At 38.0% G+C, this 20,093-nt stretch overlaps 5 protein-coding genes across 5 annotated transcripts; 2 read left to right on the top strand and 3 right to left on the bottom strand.

Annotated features, from left to right (window-relative positions):
* Window positions 323-3,842, bottom strand: LOC104745598 (chaperonin 60 subunit beta 2, chloroplastic). Its single transcript, XM_010466887.2, is given in 15 exon segments — window positions 323-535; window positions 632-755; window positions 832-924; window positions 1,014-1,106; window positions 1,201-1,305; window positions 1,403-1,474; window positions 1,563-1,640; window positions 1,738-1,907; window positions 2,012-2,246; window positions 2,320-2,562; window positions 2,650-2,745; window positions 2,828-2,965; window positions 3,048-3,173; window positions 3,257-3,468; window positions 3,686-3,842. Coding segments are annotated over 14 exon segments (1,791 nt in total). The 5' UTR covers window positions 3,461-3,468; window positions 3,686-3,842; the 3' UTR covers window positions 323-521.
* On the top strand, window positions 4,517-8,372 carry LOC104745597. Its single transcript, XM_010466886.2, has 9 exons — window positions 4,517-4,883; window positions 5,200-5,276; window positions 5,382-5,526; window positions 5,622-5,692; window positions 5,777-6,349; window positions 6,472-7,071; window positions 7,159-7,371; window positions 7,458-7,604; window positions 7,689-8,372. The coding sequence occupies exons 1-9, from the start codon at window positions 4,856-4,858 to the stop codon at window positions 7,851-7,853; spliced, it is 2,019 nt and encodes a 672-aa protein (XP_010465188.1). The 5' UTR covers window positions 4,517-4,855; the 3' UTR covers window positions 7,854-8,372.
* Window positions 11,158-12,144, top strand: LOC104748169. Its single transcript, XM_010469850.1, has one exon. It carries the CDS (start codon window positions 11,158-11,160, stop codon window positions 12,046-12,048), a length of 891 nt encoding a protein of 296 aa, XP_010468152.1. The 3' UTR covers window positions 12,049-12,144.
* On the bottom strand, window positions 13,848-16,170 carry LOC104745596 (TATA-box-binding protein 1). The gene is made up of 10 exons (XM_010466884.2): window positions 15,889-16,170; window positions 15,565-15,645; window positions 15,376-15,463; window positions 15,132-15,203; window positions 14,985-15,035; window positions 14,849-14,893; window positions 14,669-14,761; window positions 14,427-14,528; window positions 14,232-14,305; window positions 13,848-14,130 (listed from the first exon to the last, which is right to left on the bottom strand). Coding segments are annotated over exons 2-10 (603 nt in total). The 5' UTR covers window positions 15,642-15,645; window positions 15,889-16,170; the 3' UTR covers window positions 13,848-14,129.
* On the bottom strand, window positions 16,383-18,016 carry LOC104745595 (hemK methyltransferase family member 2). The gene is made up of 2 exons (XM_010466882.2): window positions 17,566-18,016; window positions 16,383-17,286 (listed from the first exon to the last, which is right to left on the bottom strand). The coding sequence occupies exon 2, from the start codon at window positions 17,256-17,258 to the stop codon at window positions 16,485-16,487; it is 774 nt and encodes a 257-aa protein (XP_010465184.1). The 5' UTR covers window positions 17,259-17,286; window positions 17,566-18,016; the 3' UTR covers window positions 16,383-16,484.

Here is a 20,093-nt window from a genome sequence, read left to right as displayed (position 1 = left end):
CTTTGTCTTAAGTTCTAAGTTCTCTCAGCTTAAACACATCTTTGTCTTGACCACATATACTGGAACTTAGAACATATATCATCAGAATTGCTCGCCATGATTATATTTCATAGTGTTCACCCTGACCATCCATAATCGTGAGTTGTTCAGTCATTGGGAAAGGATTGGGCGAAGGATCAAAGCTTTGTAGCCTCTCTAGGTATCCAAAGTTGAACAGTATGCCTATCGTTAGGCTGTTGTATGGGACACTCGTATTTTTTAATATGGGCTTTGGGGATTGATCGACCGGTATGAGTATGCTATTAAGAGAGATCCCGAGATTTTGAAGAACAATGATGATTTATTCAAAATGATTCCAAATATGATATCTAATGAACACATTATTCTCTCAGTTAAAAAATCATTACACTTGCACAGAAATTTGTTTGCAAGCTAAAGGAATCCGTATCCCGGTGAGCTACTCTCTGTTGCGGAATTCTCGCCTATCTCTCAACTTTTAGAGCAAACTTGGTCCGTACATCTTAGTATCCATATCCTGAAACAAGGCAATCAAAGAATCAGTGGTGAAGAAACATGAGTTTAGTTTTGGTGTCACCGTCAAGTATTCATGAATCCGAATGTGTGGGCTAACCTGAGTTGTCCATGGGGTTGCCAGCAGGAACTGGCTCTGGCTCTGGGATCTCAACAACCACACAGTCAGACATCAGGAAAGTTTTTGCAACCGAGGCTGCATGTTCCAAGCAACATCTCACAACCTGAATAGAAAAGATCCAATCTATCAGATGGGATAGCAAAAAAGAGTATGAGAGTGTTGTTAAGCGAGAAACTGACCTTTGTCGGGTCGATGATGCCTGCAGCCATCAGGTCTTCATACTTGCCCGTTGCAGCATTGTAACCAAATTTCACATTATCATTAGCTAGCACCTGCAATGAATAAAAACAGTTTTTTAAGCAACTTACGTAGATCAAGAGCTGAATAAACATGGAGACTTTTTATGTTGTGTTATCATAACCTTCTCGCTGACAACACTTCCATTGACACCAGCATTCTTGGCTATCAATTTCAGAGGGTAACTCAGTGCTCTTTTAACGATTTCCGCTCCAACCTACAGGTGGGAAATGGTTGAAAAGTGCAGTAAGAGCAAAGCAATTTGCACAAATCCCCAAAAAGTATAGAAAAGTCTTGATTGTCCCAGTTACCTTTTCTTCATCATTTTCAAGGGTACTCTTGATGGCATCGACCTTGGATGCAAGCCGGAGCAGAGTGCAACCACCACCGACGACAATACCTTCCTCAACAGCAGCCTGAAACTCAATGAGGTCATATAATTAAGACATTACATGAGTAGTGAAAATAGCACGCTCCTCTATCAACCCAATCAGCTGGATAAAAAGAAATCACCTTTGTCGCATTAAGAGCATCTTCCACTCTCAGCTTCTTTTCTTTAAGCTCCGTCTCAGTTTGAGCTCCAACCTTTAACCACAATATAAGAATCAGGATCACTAAACTCATTCTTCTGTCATACAAATCCAAGAAAGCCCATGTGATTACTATTATTTACCTGAATTACAGCAACTCCACCAGAGAGTTTTGCAATTCTCTCGTTTAATTTCTCCTTCTCGTAGTCTTGCTCCGCTTGCTGCAAAACCATGGTTGTATTAGCATAAGCAGGCTATACACACACAAAAAAAAGTAGCTATCACAGATTTCTTATGCAGTTTGACTCAAACATGTACCTCAATAAGATTTCTAATCTGTACAACACGTTTGTTCACTGCTTCCTGAGTGGTCCCATCACCCACAATCGTTGTCATCTCCTTTGTCAGGACAACCTTAGAAGCGTTACCCAGAACCTCTTTTCCAGCTTTGTCAAGGGAAAGACCAACTTCCTCTCTTATCACAGTTCCTGGGAACACAAACAGAAGCCACATGACAAGATTACATCAACAAAAAGATTCCAAAACAGGAGGGAACATTGACGGATACCTACATATAGAAACAATCACCTACCTCCAGTTAGAATGGCAATATCGTCAAGGTATTGGCTCTTGCGCTCTCCAAATCCAGGAGCTTTGAGAGCTGCAATCTTCAATGTGCCTCTAAGCTTGTTAACAACAAGAGTAGCTAAAGCTTCTTGTTCAATATCTTCCGCAATTATAAGGATTGGGTATCCGCCCCTAATGGCATCCTCTAGAACACCAACAAGATCCCTTGCATTGGTAATTTTCTTGTCAACAAGAAGCAACTGCATAGTAGAAAATTGTTAGGCCATCTGCATCACAATATCATTCTGGTAGCTCAGGACCTAGAAAAGTTACCTTGCAGTTATCGAACTCAACAGACATTTTCTCACTGTCTGTCACAAAGTATGGAGAGATATAACCACGGTCAAATTGCATTCCTTCCACAACGTAAAGGTTGTTCTCAGCGCTTTTACCCTCCTCCAGGGTCACCACACCCTTCCTGCCCACTTTGCTCATTGCTTCAGCAATCATACTTCCGACTTCATGGTTATTACCAGCACTAACAGCTGCCACATCAGCGAGTTCACTGTCTTCAACCTATAGTTCCCATGATATAACTATTAGACCCTCTTGCTGTAGACTTGTAACACATTAAGAAGGGAGTATAGGAAAATAATAACCTACCTCCTTAGACATTAGTTTCAGCTCGTGAACCAAAGCCTTAGCTGTTTTCTCAATGCCCCTAGTGATCAATACAGGGTTTGCACCTGCAGCCACCACCTGAAAAATCCAAATTTAAAATTAGTTTACTGTGTTTTTCGAGTTTTCCATGAGAGAAAGCTGAAAAAAAGAATTTACCAACCTTGACACCCTCAGCAATAAAACCTTGTGCAAGAACAACAGATGTTGTTGTACCGTCACCAGCCAAGTCATTGGTCTTTGCAGCTGCTTACCTTACAAGCTTTGCACCAATGTTCTCAACAGGGTCCTCCAACTCGACCTAACCAGAAGAAAAATCTTGAGCTTACAGAAGTATTTTTAACGAAAATCATAACTGCGAAAAAAGACAATAAATTCCATACCTCCCTAGCAACAGTGACACCATCATTAACAATTCTTGGGGATCCATACTTGCTCTCAAGAACAACATTTCTACCTTTTGGTCCAAGTGTGACACCAACAAGGTCCGCAAGCTTATTAACACCACTCTAATAACAAAAGAGTAATCACAAATCATAAACAAATCCTAATCTTTTACTCCAGATAAAAACAAATTTCCATTAATTGTCACCTGAAGTCTCCTTATGGTAGTCCCATCCTTGTTGAAATGCAAGTCCTTGGCTGCACAGACTATAGCAGGACGGGACCTTCTTAGGCACAGATTCTGTCTCCTCCCAAAAGAGCTTGAAGAAATGGAAGCCGCAGAAGACAACTTGATAGCATTAGGAGCTACCAAGGAACCAAGGGAAGACGTGGCAGTGAACGTCGATGCCATTTTCAATTCTGAAAAAATCAAATCCAACAGTTACACAAGAGATTCTCCACAAGTAACTAATTAAAACTGGCAACAGAATCAAAAAACAGAGATGTAAAAGGCGAATCAATTCCAAAATCAAGAGCTCACTACTCTCAAATACTCAACAGCCACCAATTAAAACTAGCCTATACCTCCTAGAGCACGAAAACGAGGTCATGATAGTGGAGAAAAAGTGGTACTCACCGTACGGTGGAACGACGGAGAAGCGGTGGGAGATGGCGCCGGAGATGTTAATTGCGGATAAGGAAGAGAAGGAAGTAGGTTTTTTTTTTTTATCTACTGGGTTTCTCGACTGAAGAAGCAATGAAGACTGCACTTTGCTTACTGATTTTTTTTTATTTTTCTCTGAAATATATAAAAGAAGAAATGAGCCTCTTGAAACTTCGAGCTAATCTTCACCGTTGGATTGTTTAAGAACACTCTAGAACGCCGGATGGGTAAATCGGATCCTGGGTCAAGTTCGAGGTTTGGTGAATAGGGCCTATTTCCTATTTTTTAATCAAAGCCCATTATTCTACCAAAGAAAATCAAATAGGCCCATTTAAAAAAAGCTAAAGGTATAATAAATTATATTATTTCTTTCTTCCTTAGCTGATCTTTGGTAAGTTACTCTAAAAGAAATAAATAGTTTAATTTTTTTATTAATCTTAAATGAATTGCTTTTAGGTTTTAAATAGGTTGATCAAAAAACATAAAAAAGTTGAATACATAATTTAAGATATTTCACTATTAAAAATTAGAGTTTAATGGAAACTATTAAAAATTTGACCAATTTGCTGGATTTTTATAATGAAAATTATTAATTTTTTGGCAACAAATTTTTATCTATTTATTACAAGATTACCAATTAAAAAAAAGGGAAATAAATATACAGTAGTATGTATAAAGAGATATTTGTGGAAATTAACCAAAACCACAAGGGTGTATAGTCTTTTATAACAAAAGAGGAAATATCTTAAGGTGGAAGAAATAAAAATAAAAAAGAAAAAAGAAAGAGAGAGAGAGAGAGAGGGTGAGGTGAGGTGGTTTGGTTGATTCGTGGATGTATTTGAATCACTAAGAGAGGTACAGAGACAAAACCCTTTTTTTCCTCTTCCTCCCCGAAGCAAAACCCTTCCTTCCCTTCTCCCTCCCTTGGCGGCTGCGGCCAATTTTTTTTTCTTCTCTTCTCTTCTCTCTTCTCTTCTCTATCTCTTAAACCCTAGATTCGATCTGGGTTTTTCTGATTCCGTTTAGGGTTTTCTCTATCCTTCTTCTTCTCTCTCTCTCTCTTTTATCTTTTAATTGGTCGCATCCACCCCTTTTAATCCGAGAAGGATCTATCCAAATCTTCGTTTGTCGAATCACCCTATCATGGCTACCGTTGCTCCTCCTGCTGATCGTATCCTTTTTTTTATCGATCTGTTGTTTTTTCTCTTTCTCGATCTCTTCGTTTTCTCCCTTTATTATTTCTGTTGGATCTTGATTTCTAGTGATGTTTCAGTTGTTCTTCAGATTGATTTGATATTTTGCGTAGATTTAGTGATTGTTAAGCTTCTCGTGGGAGATATTGATTGTAATCGATTCTTTTGTGGCGGGTTTGATTGATTTGATAAGTTTTTTAGGGTTAGAAGTGTTTGCTTTTCACTATCCTAATGGTTGATTGTGTAATTCTATACGAAGGTCTTTGCTTCCTTGACTCACCCCCTTGTTTACAGAAGCTGCAGATCTGTTGCAGAAACTATCTTTGGACTCCCAAGCTAAAGCTTCTGAGATCCCTGAGCCTAACAAGAAGGTGAGTGTACCAGATTTTTCTTTTTCTTTGGTTTCTGTTGTTCGCAACTTTTGAGCTTCCTGTTTTTTTTAACAAGAACGACTCCTTTGTTATTGTTATGCACAGACTGCTGTGTACCAGTATGGAGGCGTTGATGTTCATGGTCAAGTTCCTTCGTACGATCGATCTTTGACACCAATGCTTCCCAGTGATGCTGCCGACCCTTCTGTTTGCTATCTTCCTACTCCCTACACTCCCTATTATTATAATGGTACCTTCATCCTCTAAATCACCCACTAATCTATAAAACATTATCTCACAAGATTTTCACCAATGCTGACAAGTTTGTCCTTTTATAACTTTCAGCATATGGGAGTGGTCAAGAGTGGACTGACTACTCAGCTTACACAAATCCTGAGGGTGTTGACATGAATTCTGTAAGTGTCTGCTGCCTTGTTCTGTGATGTGCCTTTCATCTTCTTTATGTTTTCTCTCCTTGACAGGTTTCAATATCTTAACAGGGAATTTATGGAGAGAACGGAACTGTTGTGTATCCTCAAGGTTACGGGTATGCTGCATATCCTCCTTACTCGCCAGCAACAAGCCCTGTCCCACAGGTTGGCGGAGATGGGCAGTTGTTTGGTGCTCAGCAGTACCAGTATCCTACCTATTTTCCAAACAGTGGACCTTTTGCTTCATCTGTTGCTACTCCTACCCAGGGGGATCTCTCTGCGAACAAAGCTGCTGGTGTGAAAACACTACCTGCGGATAGCAATAATGTTGCTTCTGCTGCTGGTATCACTAAAGGAAGCAATGGATCAGCTCCAGTGAAACCTACTAACCAGACCGCACTTAACACCTCAAGTAATTTGTATGGAATGGGTGCTCCAGGAGGAGGTTACACTACTGGTTATCAGCAGGATCCCAGGTATAGCTATGATGGGTATTATGCTCCTGTCCCGTGGCATGATAGCTCGAAGTACTCAGATGTGCAGAGACCTGTGTCTGGTAGTGGAATTGCTTCCTCCTATTCCAAATCTAGCACTGTACCTTCATCGAGGAACCAAAACTACCGTTCAAATTCTCACTACACGGTATGATGTCTTTTGTTAATTCATTGTACTTATGGACACAATAGCTTTACTGGTATATTCATTGTCGCTCATGTCCTCCAATTTTGTCAACTGATCCATCAATCAAATTTTGCTCTATGCAGGGTATGAACCAGCCTGCATCAATGACGGGCTATGGTGCAACTCAGGGATACTACAACAGGATGTATTCAGCAAACAAGTTGTATGGTCAGTATGGTAATACAGGGAGATCTGGTATGGGTTATGGTTCTTCTGGTTATGATTCAAGATCAAATGGAAGAGGATGGGTGACCACAGACAACAAATACAGAAGCTGGGGAAGGGGTAACAGTTACTTCTACGGAAATGAGAACAATGTAGATGGTTTGAATGAACTTAACAGGGGACCTAGAGCTAAGGGCACTAAGAACCAGAAGGGAAATTTAGAAGATAGCTTAGAGGTTAAGGAGCAGACTGGAGAACCAAATGTAACTGAGATTGGGGAGGCGGATACCTCATGTGTTGTTGTTCCTGACAGAGAACAGTACAACAAGGAAGATTTCCCAGTGGATTATGCAAATGCCATGTTCTTTATCATCAAGTCGTACAGTGAAGATGATGTGCACAAGAGCATCAAATATAATGTTTGGGCTAGCACACCAAATGGAAACAAGAAGCTTGCTGCGGCATACCAGGAAGCTCAGCAGAAACCTGGCGGCTGTCCCATCTTCCTCTTTTTCTCGGTGTGTACATAATTCTGAAATCTAATGGTTTGATCTTTATACAACATTGTATGATATTGAGCTCTATACTCCATTTTTGCCTTTCAGGTCAATGCAAGTGGACAATTTGTTGGTCTTGCTGAAATGACAGGACCAGTAGATTTCAACACAAATGTGGAGTACTGGCAGCAAGATAAGTGGACTGGCTCTTTCCCCCTCAAGTGGCATGTTGTGAAGGATGTTCCAAACAGTTTGCTGAAACATATCACTCTTGAGAACAATGAGAACAAACCTGTTACCAACAGCAGAGACACACAAGAGGTATAGATTTTTGACATATCTTGATGGCTTATTTCACTGATTAACATAGTCTTCTTATGCTAAAGTTTTTCTTTTTATCATGTTAGGTCAAGTTGGAGCAAGGTTTGAAGATTGTGAAAATTTTCAAGGAGCATAGCAGTAAGACTTGCATTTTGGATGATTTTTCATTCTACGAGGTTCGACAGAAGACTATCTTGGAGAAGAAAGCCAAGCAGCAGCAAACCCAGAAACAGGTAAGAACAAGTAAACAGTTTCAGAAATTTTTTCATTTAAGCATATGTAACTCAGAATGTTTCTAATGAATTAAAATTTAACAGGTAAGTGAGGAGAAGACGACTGAAGAAAAAAAGGAATCTGCAACTGCGGATTCAGCGAGTAAAGATTCTCCTTCAGCAGTGCAAACAACTGGTGATGTCAAGGTTGCTGAGAATGGATCTGTTGCTAAACCAGTCCCAGTTGATGTGGTGGCAAATGGTTGCTAGTTTAGAGGATGTTGCTCACGGCTTGAGCGTAAAACGGACAAGAGAGAAGATATGAACAATCCCGTTTATAGTTTCTCTTGAGAAGAAAAGACTGCCGTGAGCCTTGAAGCAGCATGGGAAGGGAGCTGCTTTAGTACCTGAGGCGATCCTCCTTTTCTTTGCCCGTAGAAGTTTTAAAATCCCAGTTATTTTTTCTTTCAAATCTTTCTTGTTTTCATTTTCTTTTTCTTTTAATCGCATCGTCGTTACAGTTTATGTTGGGGTTTTTTTTTTTAATTTTCATTTTCTGTTGATCCCTACCCTGTAAAAATGCCGTATAGGACCTACTAAATTGTGGGAAGAATTAGAGGAGAAAAAGAAGAGATAAAAGCAGGGTGGGATTTGTTTTCGATTTCTGTTGGGTTTTAGGCAGAGTTTGTCTTCTTCGTTTTTCGTTTCTTTTCTTTCTTGTTTTGGTTTCAGACTCTCTTTGATGAGTTCTTTAGAATCTAAGGTGGTCTTGGCCACATTTTCTTGCTTGTGTCGCTCTCCTAAATTATATGAACCGATCTCATAATCTAGTTGTCATCAATAGATTGAAGAAGAGTACCTAAACTGTCAGCACTATCTCCATTTAAATGCATTGTTTCGTTAGCTGATGTGGTACATGCCGTGATAGGCTTCGCTTGAGATTGCCTGTTTGTTTCAGCTAAGAATCAAAAATTTGTCAGAGAGAGTTGTGGAACTTAAAGCTAAACCCTGTTGTCAAGGTGTTAGTTGTGGAACTTTAAGGTAAACCTGTTATCAGGGTGTTAGTTGTGGAACTTTAAGGTAAACCTGTAGTAAATTTCAGATTGATTCCTTGGTGGAAAGAGTCTTAACTTCTGCATAAATGGCATCTCTTCTACACTGGAACTGGTAGGAATTACTATGCTATACACATTCAGCTATCAATTAAGCTCTAAACATCACTTCGCCTTATAGACCAACGAGACTTTCTGATGGTTTAATCCTAAAATCCATGTTACTTAAATACATTTTATTTGATTGATAATGCATTTGGAGCCACTTGAGTCAAGCTCAACGATTTAGGAAAACACGAGACTTCAGTCTTCACTACTCCTCTTTGCGAGTAAGGCAATGATGGTTTCGGCATTGGTTTGGCTGCAACGGTCACTTCTTCTTCTTTTGTTGTTCTGTTTATACGTCTCATTGCTATTGCAACATCTTACTGATTACGAATTCTTTTACAAGGTTATCCAGTTATTGCCAATTATATTTTCTCGGCTTTTGATCAGATAAAATGTTACCTTTTCAACCAAGTTATGGCATAAAGAGTTTCTCGTCATGGAGTTCTATGATCTCGTAGATTGTTAATGAGGCTTCAAAGTTCAGATACCCAAGTGCCAACACCATGGAGGTTATCATATCTTGTAGTCTTCTTCCCAAAAGCTTCGAATCATCTTCTTTCTGTCTTTGCTTCAAATTCTTGGGTTACAAGAACTTGTTTTGGGTAGGTTGTTATTCTCCAAGTCCACTAGAAGCTAAGTGACTATTGTTGTTCATCCATCCATGATCCAAATCCCTTTGTCTCTTTCAAACCAAAGCTACTACTTCGTTTTTCGCTGACACAAATGTGCTTCTTAAGAGTTATTTACAACTTCAAGAACTTGTTAAGATTCTTTGGGCCTTTGTTCTTCTTCAGTGGCTGTGTCGTCAAGCGGCAGAGGATGTCCCTGAGGATGACTCTGTAATATGATTAATACCTTTATCTGCGGCCGAGGTATAAATGTTTTCTATATTTCCAATGTAACACTTCTTAGGATCATATACATCTAAGACTAACAAAAGAGAACATTTGGTAACTGGTAATATAAGAAGGTTCTGACATAACTCTTGTTGGATGTGGAGCACATCCCAATATCATGGTATAATCATGTCTTGACGCAGAAAAAGGTAGTTCATTTGTGTTTTGCACTTAACAAGTCTTTGGGTGAATCAGATAATTGAAACACAATGTTTTTGCAGGAATGAATATCATGTGAAATGGATAGCTCTCAAGACTCTGATCCCTTGGGATAAAGAAAGAGTTGAGACCTCAGTAAAGCTCCTCCGGTAAGCAGCATTGTCCTAACTTGAGAGATTAAATGTATTTGCTTTCTTCGGTTGCAAATAAGCTTTGAAGGTCCTGTTATAGGAGAGACTTTGGGGCCGATATCTCTGCAACTACCGTCGAGCATTACTTCTTGAGGGTACAAACATAAGATGCACCTGTCATTTTTTTTATGTACAACATTAGATGCAGAGTTTGTGGCCTGGATGATACTCCCTTCTCTGTTCTACATGCCAACCAAGAACAAGGCTTGTTTCGTTTCTGATCTATATCTATACCTCATCTATTATCGTTTTTGCTGCTAATTCTTCCTTGGATCACAATCTGTGTGAACTGTTTGCAAGATTCTTTGAAAATCATGGAAAACTGCCATTTTGCTCATTTGTCAAAGTAATTATTGTTAACAATATTAGTTTGGAAGTTTCAAAATAGTTTCAGTTTTGAAAAATAGGTCAAAATCTTGTCAATATTTGACAATATCTTATATCAATATAAAGTTAAATAGTTATAGAAGTAAAATATTTTTAAAAATGGATATTGGAAACTTCATACATTTTGAATCAGGAGAGGTTAATATAAAGCTAGAAACATCTTTTAAAAAACACCAAAAAATGTTATACAAAATGATCCAAAACGTTTATACAAGTTGTCAAATGTTTGATTTTCATTCATTTGAATGTATATGCAAGGGTTAGTAGATATTCTTTTTGAAGATTGATAAAAGCTTATATAAAGTTCAAATTAAGTAAAACACACTAATAATATCCTATAGTATAATTCTTTTAACCAAATTAGATTTTCTTCGTTGAAATCATAACCGTGTTTTCAAAATTTGTTTCGTTTTAATCTAAAATGTATATAAATATAAATATACAACGGTTTATTAATAAATTTGACATCCAAAATAGGTAAATAGATAAATGCAAATGCAAACAGAGAAATCTTCTTAATCCGATTTATTCTCTCTCTCTCTCCTTTGGCTAATCACCAATTAATTAGGCTTCACAATCTCTACAAATCCCTATAGCCACTCTCCTTCATAGTCAGAGAAAGAATACCATTAGTCATAAATCTTTTGCTTAAATCTCGCTCAGATTTTATTGTTTCCATAAGCCAAAAATGCAAAGTTAATAAACATTACTCAAAACGTTTAACCAAAGAAAAAAAAAAAAAGTGAATTACATTTCTTTCTTCTTCTCTAGAGGTTAGAAGATGATTAAGAGAGTAAGAGACGCTTACGGTGATGAGTCTTCTTCATCGGAATCTGAAGAGTTTCACCGGAGAAACATCCGGCTGAAGGTGAAGATACCGGATGAAAGAAGTGAAGATGATGAGGATGAGTCGTCTACTCAGCAGCAGCTTCCGCAGAGAAAACACTTCTGTGTGATTTGTAAGAAACAGTTTAGCTCTGGTAAGGCTTATGGTGGTCACGTTAGGATCCACTCGACTGAGTACAATAACAAGGGAAAGATGAAGAAGAAGTTGAAGATGACGAAGAAGAATAAGAGAAAGATTGGTTTGGTGAAGAAAGACAAAGAGAAAGAGATAGATCTGATTAGTACTGACATGGAAGGTAAGATTAGGTGTTGTCTTTGTGGAAAAGCATTTCAAACGATGCACTCTTTGTTCGGACATATGAGGAGACATCCTGACCGGAGTTGGAAAGGTATACGACCTCCTCCACCACAAGACAAGTTCAAGCTCAGCTATTTGGGTGATGATAATGACGATGATGATGATGATGATGAGGAGGAGGATGGTGTGATGAGTAGATCCATGATGATGAGTCATGTGACCGCTGATGTTCGAGAAGCTGCTTGTATTCTTATGATGATCGCTTACACTTCAAGCAAGTACTGGGATGGGATGAAGAAGGCTATGGAATCACCTAAAGCCGAGGTAAGAAGTTCAAGTTGCTACAAAGAAAAAGATAAGGTATTAGGTGATGATGGGATGGATGATAAGAAGGGTTTGATTGTAGATATGAAGATAAAGATGGAAATTGAAGTGGAGGTGAATGATTCTCCAGATGAAACTAAGAGCTCCTTAGGGTTTGATCTCAACGAGCCTCCTTACCATGAAGATCATTCTTATTCCGGTTGAAACTAGTTTGGATATCAATCCATGGAGATGTTTTTTAGTATTCAAGTTTCAACATATCGCTCTATGAATTTTACATATATGCATGTTTTATCACTAGCTAGGCTTTTGTACATAATGAAATCCTTGTTTGGTTCACATTTTATCAGCTCATTGCTCTTTTGAAATTTTCTAGTCCTTTTCTGTGTCATCTTCAAGTTTCTATTACATAATTTAGAATCTGTCATTTTGAGATCATTGACTGCACCAAAGCTGATGAAGAATCTGTCTGATGGAGTCAAGAGTTGTCATACTTGTTTCAACTTATTTACAAAAACGAAATTCTTAACTCTCGCTATTAATTTTTAAATATGTTTTTGTTCTTGGTAATAAACAGTCTTTGGAAACCCAAATAGTGAACTATGAAGACTAGTCTTACCTACAAGAACATGATATTCTCAATGTGACCTGAAAACAATACATCCCACTAGCACGCTTACCAGTTCCATGGATACCTCTTAAACTCAATATAACTTCTCCGGTACGTATGGATCTCTCCCGGAGATGGTCTCTAGTAGTCCCTAAATAAATCTCCCCACTCGCAAGGAACATAACTATTCATATCCCTCCATCTCTTGAAACCATACAAGTAATCATACTCCTAATTATCCTTGGTGGTTTATAAGACTCCAACAATAAACGTTTACGATTTGGTCTTTATGCGGTTGAATAAACTCTATCTTCTAGATTGTTAACGAGGCTGCAAAGTTCAGATACCCTAGTGGCAGCCAGTTTAAATGTGGAGGTAATCATATCTTGTATAGGATCTTCTGGTTTTGAGACTCCCGATTGTCAACTTTTTAACTGGTTCATTAGGTTTGTATGGAACTTGTACAGCGTACGATAAGGGCATCGTATGGAGTTCGTGCCTTCGTGGTCATGGTGGACATTACCACTCTCAGTCCCCTTAAGATTTGTTCTGTCATGCCCATGTTATCAAAGTGCATCTTCTTACCAAAAGCTTCTAATCATCTTCCTTCTGTCTTATTCTTGGGTTTATATAACAATTACTTGTTTTGGGTAGGTTTTTTACCTCCAAGTCCACGAGAACTGTCTCTTTCGAACCAAAGGTAAGATACTACTCCGTCTTTCGCTTACCACAGACGTGCTTCTTGCAAGTCATTTTCAACTTCAAGAACCTGGTAAGAGTCTTTGGGCCTTTGCTCTTCTTCAGTGACTGTATCGTCAATCAGTATATATAATTGATACCTTTATCTAAGGTAGAAGTATATGGATTCCATTTCTAATGTCTATTCTTAGGAGACGCCGAATCGTACACTTCTTAGACTAACAAAAGAGAATAAATGTTGGATGGTGTGTCATATCTTTAGAGAATAAATGTATTTGCTTGCTTTTGTTGCAGACTAGCCATGAAGCTCCTGCTACAGGAGGCTTTGGGGCCGAGATCTCTGTAACTATAGTTGAGTGTTTCTTCTTGAGAGCAAAAAACAAGTCTGCAACCGTAGTTAGTGGTTCAGATCATTCTGCGTTTTTAATCTATGTACGTAAACTCTCAATCTTTGTTCAATCTTGGCTGTTCTATGCCAAACTAGATTAAGTATCTTTTCGCCAATATCTTTCATTGCAAACTAATGAACCTGAGCATTGTACAATGTACATGCCCTGTGCCTCTTATCTTGGAAGTAGTGATTGAATTAAGTGATTGTGTAAAGAATTTACACATGTAATGTATTCTACAATCATCATTTTCTGTACCTACCCTATGATCTTGGCTTCTCTATGCTAAACAAGACTTTCGAAGCTGGTGCTGAACACTGAGTTTAAGGTTGTACATTTAACATATGTGGGAAGTGAGAGGATACATGTAAGACACATTTTGGGAAAAGAACCGAAGAATTGTCTTTGGAATTTCCATTGTGTATTTACAAATGTTCTATTATGAACCAAAACACAAGGTGAGAGAGTCTAGCTACTGTGAAAGCCTTTGTTCAAGGGCCAAATTCTCAGCAAGCTTTAGCAACTCCGAGGGGCTAAGACCGCACAACTAGTTTCGCAGGGAACAAATCCTCCTCCAAATCTGTGATCCTATATAATTTAAACACACCAATTACGTTCATGCAATTATAAATCGAAAAATCAACCAAAGCTAAGAAAGATGAGGAAAGTTAAAAGTGTGTGTTACATACTATTGCTGTATCTTCCTGAACTCCGAGAGGACGGGGTATATATTCTCAAAGGCTCTGTAGGTCTCGTCTCTCATCTGATAGCGAGTGACCTCAGGATTTTTATCAGATGGCAGAAGAGCTAGAGACTAGAGACTAGAAAAACATAGCAAGTATTTCTCATGCGACTATCACAAAACCTTAAGAGAAAGATATTACCTTGGCTCCTGTGATCACGATCTTTCCAGAGACAAATATTAGAAGAACGATTTTTGGCACTTTCATCCTGTAAATAAGCCCTGGGAAGAGCTCGGGCTCATACTGAAAACCCCAATATGAGAGAGAATGACCATCAGCACAACGTTTTAATCTCTAATAAATTTGACGCTCAACTTCCAACTGTATGCTAATTGAAGTTCAACATAAGAAAGATAATGATTTCAGGAGTTCAGATCACTTACACTTGAGAAAGCAGCGTGAGAGTAAGCAAGACCTTCAAGTCTTATAGGAAATTTGACATCACAAGAACCTACTATATTCTGAATCTTGAAATCCTGCAGGATGTAGTCATGAAAATATTTAGCACAAACAAAGCTAAGAAAAAATAATGTAAGTGGGAAAAGAGTTGGTAGAAATTGTACCTTGAATTTTGCAGGGAATCCCAATTTCTGCACAATTCTAGCATACTACACAACAAAACATACGACTATTAGCATAACACATCCAGATTTTATTATAAGCAAGTTAAATAAAAGAGCTTAGAGTAACAAAAGTTACCTTTCTTGCAGCCATCTTTGAAAAGTACTCGCTCTTGGCTCCAGTACAGACCTAATTGTAGATTATACCCCAAATTAAGAAGAGAATTCAAACCAAAATTAAAATATCAGTAGTATGAAAAAGTATTGCCAGCCAAGAGATATATACCATTTTCCCTGAAGCGAATATTAATGCTGTAGTCTTCGGTTCTCTGATTCTCATTATCACGGCAGCAAAACGCTGAAAACATAAACACAAGAGACCTTTAAGTTAGACAAACTTAGCTATGGCCAACTAGTTTAGCAAGATTCTAATTAATCCGTACACAGTAGGATAGTTCCAGGTGAATTATAATTTCCAAACAATTTTTTTCCCGTTAACTAAAACAAAAAGTCACAGAAGAATGCAATACCTTGGGATTATATTCAGCATTCCGAGCCTGCAAAGCTATAGCTTTAAGATCGAGCTTGCAGTCTAAGTTCACCGTAGAAACTATGTTTCTGAAACAAAAACATCAAAAATACGTATTATTATTATATCCACAAGAGTTAAAACACCAAACCTTAAAAAAGAGTTAAACAAAGGAACAAAAAGAACTCACTGAAGAGTAGGAACAATCCCTGAAGGATGCTGGACAAGGTCCACTGGATTACTCCCTTCCAATCCTTGTTCGGCCATTCCTCTATTAAAAAAAAAACACAAATCCAAAATCAATACATCACTCAACCATGATAATAGACACACAAGAGACTATGCGTTAAAAGTCTTATCAGATAACTACATCAAAAAGGGTTTCAATTATTTGACAGCCAATTTTAAAATTTGCAATCTTCCAAAACAACGATTACACTCATAAGATCCAATCGTATTCAAAGGGTTACACTCAGAACAAAAACCCATGATGAGAAAGGATTAAAGGTCAGACCTTTCGATAAGGAGCGAGCGAATCCGAGCTTCGAACACGAAAACTAGGGTTTCGTAGCTTTGAAACGATGAAGGGAATTAGGCGAAAGGAAGACTGAAGAATTGAGAAAAAGGTTGAAGCTTTTATACAAAAAAAGAATCGAGAGAGGGAAGCAAAGATTTATAAATCTGTGCTTTTATATATATGTAAGAGGAAGAGAGCCCTGATTTTGTTCTCTCGTTTCTTTGGTTTTTTAGATCTGTTTATGAGAGAGAGAGAGGCTCACCGACTTCGGTTTTGAGGATCCCTTTTTATGCCTCCTCTTATACCTATTTATACATGCCTATGCTACCCTTGACCATCTTTGTAATTTTGAGGGTATTTTTGGAATTTCTAGGAAGAAGTCTATAATAACCGTCCTGGGCTGGGCTTTATATGAACGTCCACTCTTCTTCTGCCACGTCATCATACAACGCTCCTGTGTTTTGGTTACAGTTTCTTCTTACAAAGAGTAGTGAACTTCAAAAAAATCAAATACTAAACTCCACTAAATCATAGTGCTTACAACAACTTCATAACAAAGAATGATTTATGAGAACAACTAATCTTTTGTAGTATCAACGCCGTTGTTTCTGTTTCTTCTCCATAAGCAATGACAAAGATTTATAAAACTGAGAAACAAACGTTGGTGATGATATCTCCTCCTTATCCTTGTCCTTGTTGCTCTCCTCATCATCATCATCATCCTTGTCTCTCCAGAACTTGAGTATAAGGAGATTCTCCTCTTCTGTTGATCTCTGAACCACAATTCTCGAAGCGTAACCTTTCTTTCTCATCATCAGACAAATCTCTACAGGGTAATTCGAAGTTAACGTCACCATATAGAGCCAACCTTTCTCCGATAGCAAAAGGTCCACCACTGGCAAGATTTTATCTATAACCGTCCGACCATTCTCACCTCCAGCCCAAGCTGAGGCTATACCTTCCATTCCAACTTCGTATTCTGGTGTTGGCACATAAGGCGGGTTCACAACAATCACGTCCACTGATCCAGCAAGTCTTGTGTCTAGACCGGTGGCTATATCAGCGCAGATAACATCAGCGTCAACTCCATGTGCTTTTAGTGTTTCTTTTGTCACTCTTGCAGCTATTGGGTTTGTGTCAGTGGCGAGATAGTGAACACCGTGAACTTCGTTTTTAAGGAGAAGTATAAGCGAAGTTATGACGTACCCGCTTCCGCAACCAATCTCCATACAAACCTTAGGGTTGTGCTCTATCAGGTTGGTTCGATCAGCTAGTAATGCATCAACTAACGCAAATGAATCATCGCATGGTTCGTAGACCTCACGATGAGAACTTACTAGACGGATTGAAGCAATTCTTGATGGCATTCTCACAACTAAATGACTGACTCACTCACTACAAGTAAGAACCACATAACAGTTAGAAGATCTTAACAAAAACGAAACCTTTAGTAAAAGTAATCTAGAACTAACTCCAATGTTGTCTATCTCATATCTAAGTTAGGTTACAGAACTCCAAATCTATGTTATCGTCCTAATGAAATTTTAAACTCGTCGATTCTAATGATCATCAATCAATTCACTTAAGCATGGGATTTGCTTATACATATAGACTCGGCAAAGTTCTGGTAAGACCTGAAGATCTGAATACAACAAAGAGTAAGACGAGAGGTACCCAATGAAGATGAGTCACGAAAGGACGAAACTCAGGAGTATGCCGAACACTGGAATCGGGATTGGTGTTATTCAGACAAGCTCAGATTTCACAAGTGAGGAAGAGGAGGAGGAGGAGGAGGAGGAGACGACGGCGGTGGGAGGAGAAAGAGTGTGAAATTGAGAAAACATGCCCTTTCAAGTTTCAGTAATTACACTTTAGCCTCAAAGTAATATAAATGAATCTTTCAAGTTCCAATACATTATATACAGTCTGCTGAATCATAAAGCCTGCCGGCCCTGCCGTATATAATTGGGCCGAAAGCCCATTAATTATTCACATTACCTTTAAGCTTTGATTTCGTTTGGGTAACTTTTAATGCCTTTACCAGGTGGTGAACGGCTAGGTCCTACTGTGATCTTCTTTATCTTGTGGATGTGAATCTTTTCACCTTCTTCATCGACTTTTAACGCTTCAAAAACCGAGTTTAAACCTCATTTTCAGTTACACATAAACAATATTTGGTCTTATACATGAATCAAACTATATATAGAGACTTACTAATTTTCCGGTTTTTGGAAATTGGTATGATGGTCGAGTTGGAAGATGCCATGTATAAACTAAGAAGTGAAGCTATTAGAATGATCTTGAAACTCATTTTGGCTCTGCCTTTTCTCTTGTGTCTATTACTGGTATAAGGTTTAGCTATAGCTAGGTCGAATATACAAAGTTATATTGTTTCTCTTGTTGAGTTCGAATAAATAAACAGAAATTGTTAGACTATTAGGCTGCGGAGATTATACCAAGATCGTTCGCACCACTGTTGGTGATACGTCTAAGTCAATGCATGTAATGAGGGGACGTTGATTTTTTGGTCTTGTTAATTTTTTTTCCTTATACGTGCATGAGTTGAAAATTTCAATACTAATCACCAATTTGGGTAAGAACATGCATGTAATGATGTTAACAGTTAAAAAAAATTGTAGATATAATGAAAATGGTGAAAAAGTGTAGTCAGACACCGAGACACGAGATTATATTAACATTATTGTTGTTTCATCGGAACCCTAACCTTGAACATATGTTTGACAATGGTCCTCCTAATCAGCTTCTGAATATCGAATCATGACTGAATTGAACAATGTTGAATTGGTCAATGCAACGTGTTTATTGTTTTTTTTTTTTTTAAATTGGATCATGACTGATTAATTGCTATTGTTTGAAATTCATAGCACATGGAAAGAAAAACAAAAAGCTCATACACATTTGAAGACTACAGTATAAATCAAGTGTCGCACACACTTATAAAAGAATGGTCAAACTATAATTTGTCTGAGTTGGTTCTTAGTAATTTGAACTATGAAGGGGCGCGTTCATTTGTTTGAACTATATGTATGAAATGAATCGTACTATGTGACCGTGATATTTGTACTCGTAAAAATGATGTCATATTGTCATAGCGAAGAATAAATCTTCAATCTTCTTCCAATGGAAATATACGTGATAGAACTGTGGTACGAAATTATATGTCTATACTGAACAAAGTGACGTGAACAGTTGAAACGAGGCTAAAACATGCAAAATAATGAATTAATGATAGTCTAAGATGAACTATATGGAGATCTTCCTACACAACAAATAAACTGGCAATTGGCAAAGTTCTAGCTAGTAAGACATAAAAATTCTGATACATATATCCAGAAATAGAATAGACACTAGTTACCACTGAAGAGTGCTGAAACGCTAAAACCGTGGTAAGAATCCGGTTTCTGTGTGAAACGCCGTTTTGGGTAGTCTTCGAGATCTGAGACGATAGATTTGACGGATAAGGGGGGACCACGCGGAGGAGTAGACAAAAAAAAAGTGGAAGTTGGAAGGTGTAAAACATGCCTTTTCAAGTTTCAAAACTTTACACTTTAGCCACAAAACATACAAAATAGCATAATTGAATCTTTCCATGCATCTATTAAGCGTTCCGTTCCGTATATGCGTGTAATGGGCCGAAGGGTGAAAACCCCTTAATTAATGATCGATCGAGTCATCGAGACATAGCAAATACTACTTGTGAACTTTATCTTCCTAATGAACTTACACAACAAATCCAGAGCTCTGAATCTATGTTATCTTCCTAATGAACTTTCAAAAACTGTTGGTGATACGTCTAAGTCAATGCATGTAATGAGGGGACGTTAACTTTTTTTTTTTTTCCCTTATGCGTGCATATATAAGTTGAAAATTTCAATACTAATGAAAATGGTGGAAAGGTGTAGTCAGACACCGAGGCGAGACACGACATTATATTAACATTGTTGTTTGATTGTTTCATCAGAACGCTAACCTTGAACATATGTTTGAAAATGGTCCTCGTAATCAGCTTCTGAATTTTTGATCATGACTGAATAGACCAACGTTGAATTGGTCCATGCAACCGCGTTTCTTTTTTTTATTATATATAAATTGGATCATCAATCATGACAGATGACTGATTAATTGAAATTCATAGTACATGGAAAGAAAAACAAAAAGGCTCATAAACATTTGAAGACTAC

This window comes from Camelina sativa, chromosome 15 (assembly GCF_000633955.1).
Source record: "Camelina sativa cultivar DH55 chromosome 15, Cs, whole genome shotgun sequence".
Taxonomy (NCBI): domain Eukaryota; kingdom Viridiplantae; phylum Streptophyta; class Magnoliopsida; order Brassicales; family Brassicaceae; genus Camelina; species Camelina sativa.
This window is presented reverse-complemented; position numbering and strand designations above follow the sequence as displayed.